Source organism: Acanthochromis polyacanthus, chromosome 7 (assembly GCF_021347895.1).
Source record: "Acanthochromis polyacanthus isolate Apoly-LR-REF ecotype Palm Island chromosome 7, KAUST_Apoly_ChrSc, whole genome shotgun sequence".
Taxonomy (NCBI): domain Eukaryota; kingdom Metazoa; phylum Chordata; class Actinopteri; family Pomacentridae; genus Acanthochromis; species Acanthochromis polyacanthus.
Window position 1 is genome coordinate 40,177,744 of NC_067119.1, and position 6,000 is coordinate 40,183,743.

The 6,000-nt window shown below is 41.0% G+C and overlaps 1 protein-coding gene and 1 long non-coding RNA gene across 2 annotated transcripts; one reads left to right on the plus strand and one right to left on the minus strand.

Moving 5' to 3' along the window:
• The first annotated feature begins 543 nt into the window (after positions 1–543).
• LOC127534702 (uncharacterized) lies at positions 544–818 on the plus strand. The gene is made up of 2 exons (XR_007942963.1): positions 544–662; positions 780–818. It is a non-coding gene; the product is annotated as an uncharacterized LOC127534702 (long non-coding RNA).
• An 842-nt stretch (positions 819–1,660) lies between these two features.
• On the minus strand, positions 1,661–6,000 carry LOC110969933 (zinc finger protein 664-like). The gene is made up of 2 exons (XM_022220117.2): positions 5,715–6,000; positions 1,661–4,782 (listed from the first exon to the last, which is right to left on the minus strand). The coding sequence occupies exons 1-2, from the start codon at positions 5,884–5,886 to the stop codon at positions 3,761–3,763; spliced, it is 1,194 nt and encodes a 397-aa protein (XP_022075809.1). The 5' UTR covers positions 5,887–6,000; the 3' UTR covers positions 1,661–3,760.

The following is a 6,000-nucleotide window of genomic DNA, read 5'->3' on the forward strand; positions in this document are numbered from 1 at the left end:
CCTTGTCAGTGGGAGCAATGATTCAAATGATGAGAGAGTACTAGTGTCTGGTAGTTGAGTTTTGTGGTTTTACATTCCATTGTACAGTATACAGTACACTGTTGTTTCCCTTCAAAAATGCATTTCAAGTTCATTTCTGGGACTTTCTTAGGATATAGAAGTATTATCTCTTGCAAAACAAGAAATGTTTACACCTATGCAGTACCTTTAGCAGCAATAATAGTGACAACAAACCTCTACTTTAGGAAACAGTATGAATGATTGCTCTGTTTATGTTGTAATTGCTGAAACTATCCATCCATCCTCTATATACCGCTTTATCCTCACTAGGGTCGCGGGGGGTGCTGGAGCCCATCCCAGCTGACTCGGGTGAAGGCAGGGGACACCCTGGACAGGTCGCCAGTCTGTCGCAGGGTTGCTGAAACTATTTGCTGTGAATTCATTTAAGTTTATTCATAGTCATTTGTCGCCATCTACTGGCAGACGTTAGCATAGCACTTTTGTCTATCGGCTCTTGTTGACAATTAATATGACATCATCATTCTGCGACATGTTTTGCTGTGAGCCAGGAGCATGAGGCTCAGCTTTGATAAGTCTTTTCCAGTTAAAATAAAACTTTAAATACCTTCCAGTGTTTCACGGTAGCTTTGAAGGCATCGTCGGTGAGTTTTAAGTTACAGATACAGCTATAAGCCGTGTTGTATTTTGTTTGAGCTAAGCTAGCTAGTTCTAGCATACTTTTATGCTACATTCTGAATGTGCTGTATTTTATGTTGCAGTTTTACCCTCCTTCATTGGACCATAAAGATTCGAACCAAGTCATGCGTCTGCGTGGTTTATTGAAGAGGAGTTATCTTGCTGTTTACTTTGGTGAGGCGTTAAGGGAGAACAGTACAATGATAGTATAAAAATGAATGGTGTTCACTGATTAAATAGTCTTTCTGCCCTCTGAGGAAGCAAAAACAGAGGCATTCACAAAGTGTGTGTTTCTTCATGTAAAATAGATTTTTAGTTAAAAATTCCATTAAGCTGCTCTATTTTAGAGGTTCAGTGGAGGCAGGTCATTTTTGACCCTGAGGACAGGAGGAGTGTTCAGGACGTTAAGACAATACAAGGGTTCAATGTGCTGTATGACCACACAATGAGATCCTACTAACAAATCACACAGATGACCTATGTGGTGACAATAGAAGAAACAAATAGCACAAGACCTTTATCTAACCAGCAGAAACTGCAGCACAGCTTCACCTGTTTTTAACATTTGCAGGAGTGTATCAGCTATTACTAGTAAAACCACTTGTGTGTTGCTTCAAATAATAATAATAATGATGATGGATTAGATTTATATAACACTTTACAAGACACTCAAAGCGCCTACAATGAATCCATTATTAATCAGCTTCAAAGCATAATAATGTTGGTTATGTCTTTGATGTCTGACTCAATGTGGAGTAGTTCAGATAAACACTTCCAGCACCTCTGAACAGGAAAACTTTGGTTCTTGCTTCCAGGGTCAATCAACACAACGATCACGATTTGAAAACTCCACACAGCATCAACTAACAGGCACCATATTATGACATGCAGAGACCCATAAAGTGTATTTGAAACCATTTCTAAAACTGTTAAAACATAGAATAACACAAACACCATCACAAAATTTTGTTTCAATGCCTTTATTTAGGTTTACATGTTTAAAAGAAACTTTTATCCTTGAATGAAGGACAACTCAAAGAAAAAAAAGACCTATTTACAGAGGATGGACACTTCCACCTGTGTGATTAGTTTCATTGATTACTGAGAGAGAGAAAAATAGCAGAACCTCAATTATTTCTTCTCCAGTTTTCAGGTCAGAATTTATTGTGTTCTGAAATATTTAAATGAAAATGAAACTTACACCACTGCACATAATAATTCATCATCACAGGTTGTTGCACCAAATCCTGACATCTCAGCTCAAATCTAAATCTGGAGGTCTATCATTTTATTGAGGCTATTTCTTCAACACTAGTAACTGCAAAAAAAAAAAAAAAAAAAAAAAAAAGGGTATAAATGAAATACAATCACACTGCAAATCCTCTGACAAGCCAATGGTGGAATTTAGAGGATCCACTCTGCAAATTAAAACATATCGACAATAAAGCAGGATCCAAGAAATCACGTACAAAACAGAATTACTGGACAACTGATTGATGGTCAGTCAGTGAATGAATGAGAGCAGCAGCAGAGACTCACACTGTTCATCAAAGCTCTGAGAGGAAGGAGGAAAGGATAAAAACACAAACTGTAACTCAAGTACAGAAACACTCTTCCAGCAGAGCTTCATCCAAACAACAGACAAATTCGCCAGTCTGCCACTTTGTTTCTGCTCACAATAAGAGGTAGAGGACCCATTAAACATGATCAGAGTCTCACTGAGAGAAACCAGATCACAAAGTTCCATCTATTCTACATGGAACAGAACTCTTTACAGCTGCTTTACAGAGATCTTTATTGATTCATGTATTTCTCAGTGTGTTCTGTTCATCCCCAGTGTGTAAACGGGAAGACAAAGTGATCCAGCCACCAGGAAGAGTCATTAATGCTAAAGGAAACACAGTTACGCTGGACTGTGCTTTTGAGACCAGTTACACAGGCCCTACTTTCTTTTGGTACAAATAAGAAGTAAATGTTTACCCGAAGTATATGATGAAACGTTCCTTCAAATCAGTGGATCAAGCTCCAAAGCTACAGCAGGACAGATTTCATACAGAAATTCAGAGTAAGTCAGTTCCTCTGAAGGTCCAGGAGCATCTGTTAACACTCCGTTACACTCCAACAGGACAGTTAGGAAACAGTCTGGATGTTTTGTCCTGATGGTTGAACAGAATGAGAAGGAACCAACAGAACGTCAGCGGTGTCAAATAACACAGAAAGTCTTAGACTGAAACAATGTGCTTCTGCGGATGTCGACCATGTTTCTCTGTTACATTCCAAATGCAAAAAAAGTCATTGTACTCACATCCAATGTCTTTATTTCCCACTGGAACAATGGCATTTTCCAGTGTGGACTAACGCAATGACAGTACATGATAGTATGGGTCTCAAATGCAGAGGAACAGAGGTCTACCTTTTCAGTTCAAAATGAAGTTCAGCAAAAGTTCCATCAGGAAGACCACCTCATGTCCATGTCATTTCTTTGTATTCTCTCCATCTCTCTCTCAGCATCCCCATCAGGTGAACAGTGTTCTGTCCTCAGTCAGACTAAACCTCCACATGAGAAGCTATCATTTACCTGCTGCCAGCTGACAGAGTGTCAGATTGATGCTGTCCTTCACTTTCAGTTTTCATCTGAAACACTGTCCACGAACTCAGTCGTGTTCCTTCCCATCACATCCATCCATCGTTCAGCTTGGTTCTTCTGCCTGTTCCACCACCAGTCCAATCGTAAAGGACTGCTCACGTACTTCCTTAGCTTTTCCTTAATGTGCACACTATGTCAAATACACCGGGTACTCTGTCAGCTCTCCTTCTGTTTGAGTTAAAAGCATTCATAGATCAGAAGACAGAGGTCCTCCCTCCCCTGTATAGTTTTTTTCTCGATGCTGGCAGTTCAGCACCAGCAGAAAGAGTTTCCATGTCCAGGTGATTAAGGACCTTACAATCAGTGTTAAAGCTCAGTCTGGAGGTGCATTCAATCCCAAAGATCTACTTTTAACCTGTACCAATTCTTTCAAGTTGTTTCAACCTCAGTGCCCAGATTATTTCTCCTGCAAATGTTTCAGGATGACGACTTCTCACCAGTGTGAGTTTTCATGTGGACTTTCAAACTACCAAGCTGACTGAAACTTTTTCCACAAGTTTTACAAGAGTACGGCTTTTCACCTGTGTGAGTTCTTACGTGGACTTTCAAATCTGATGTGCTATTAAATCGTTCCCCACAGGTGTTGCAGGGGTAAGGCTTCTCACCTGTGTGAGTTCTCATGTGGACGGTCAAATTACTACTTGAAGTGAAACATTTACCACATGTTGTACAAGAATACGGCCTTTCACCGGTGTGGACTGACATATGATTTCTAAGCCCTGATAATCTACTAAATGTTTTTCCACAAGTGTTACAAAGGAACAGCTTCTCACCTGTGTGGGTTGCTGCATGTCTCTTAAAAGTTGAAAGATCACAAAATCTTTTCCCACACGTATTACAAAGGTGGGGCTTCTCACCTGTGTGAATCTGCATGTGGACTTTCAAACTGCAGTTGTGACGGAAACCTTTCCCACAGGTGTTACAAATGTGTGGCTTTTCACCTGTGTGGATTCTATGGTGTCTCCTCATTTTGGACTTATCTTGAAAGGCTTTTCCACAGACATCACATGTTAGAGACTTGTTCCCTGCGTCAGTATCACAGTGAGCCTCAGACATGAAAGGAGAGCTGTGGGACAGGAGCTGCTCACTGTGTGGTTCTGGTTCACTGTAGTCACTTTCCTCATAGGTTGAGGTCACCATAAAGGTATCAATCTCCTGTTTTAGTACAAGTGGTTCTCCCTCATGACTGGTGCAGAGTTCCTCCTGTTCCACTTTAACCTGCAGAGGTTCTAGGTCATCCTGATCCAGACTGGTGCAGAGTTCTTCCTGTTCCTCTTTCATCAGTAGAGGCCCCGAGTCCTCATGGTCCAGACTGGTGCAGAGTTCCTCCTGTTCGTCTTTAATGTATGGAGGCTCTTGCTCCTCATGGGCCATACTGAAGTTTCTGTCCTGGTTAGAGAATTGGTGCTCAGCAAGACCCTTGTGTTGCTGTGGAACATCTGGAGGTACAAAGAGACAATAAAAATGTGACTATGTGACATTCAGAGTTGGCTGTTAAAATCCACACTCTGCAGATCCCATTTTGACAACTTGTTTGGCTAATCATCATGAAAAATGGCAATAAATAGGTAAATTATGATCTCGACAATGATTTTAAAAATGTGATTATCATTTAACCATAATTATGAAGCTCAAAGTCAGTTGAATAGAACTATCCTGACTACAGCAAGGATGATTGTTGACTGAAAACAGGTACTCAGGTGTAAACGTTGCTACTACACGAGGCAACGTGACAACTTCGTTTTAGAAACCGTTGCCAGTGTGACACCATATAAGAAACACACACTAAACATTCTCAATAGAAAAATGTCATATTTTACAGTTTTCTTCTCGTCTTTGCAGATGCACCTCCCTACAACATCAGCCCAATCATTCTATAATGATGTTATTTTGTCCCCAACACCAACAGCTAAGTCGTCTGGTAACTCTAGATTTTCTTTCAAATGGAACAACATATTGAAGGAAACCTAAATATTGCAGAGTTCGTGTTTTTTTTGTTGTTGTTTGTTTGTTTTGGCAAAATTGTGAAACCTAAAAATGTGACGATATTTCTCCATCACTTGTTCCACACAGTCTGCAGGGGGTTTTGCAGCTTCTTCGCGCTGCTCTCACTTCGCTTACACTCTCACGTTTGTTTAATGTTTGGCATATTTGCTCCAGATCCGAACATGTTTGTGACGAGTCGTCTGGATCCATCCCACCCCCGAGACCCGGAAACCCTGGGTGACTTGTCGAGCTAATAACTAGCTTTGTGTGACTGCTGTTGGTCGGTTCAGTGAAACCACAACACAAACACACATGCCGGCTAGTCGAGGAATCTGGTTTACAAAGGTGGTGGTTGCATTCCACTAGAAAACGGTGTGTTCCAGACCTGTGAGTTGTAAGGGGGTGTGTGGTTTCCAGATGACATCCAGCAGTCTGCGCTGACGGTCGATCTCCTCCTGGTACTGGACGATGGTTTTTTCAAACTCTGTGAATATTTCTCCAGCAGCAGCAGTTAGTCTATCGCTGATCAACTCTCTCAGATACTCAACTGAGCACATCCTTACTTTAGTGTTCTAATATTTCTCTCTGACACTAGAACACAGCCGTTTTGTAGCTGAGCAGTGAAGCTAACGCTGCTACTGCCTCTTCTTTGTCTACTTTTTCTTCCTCTG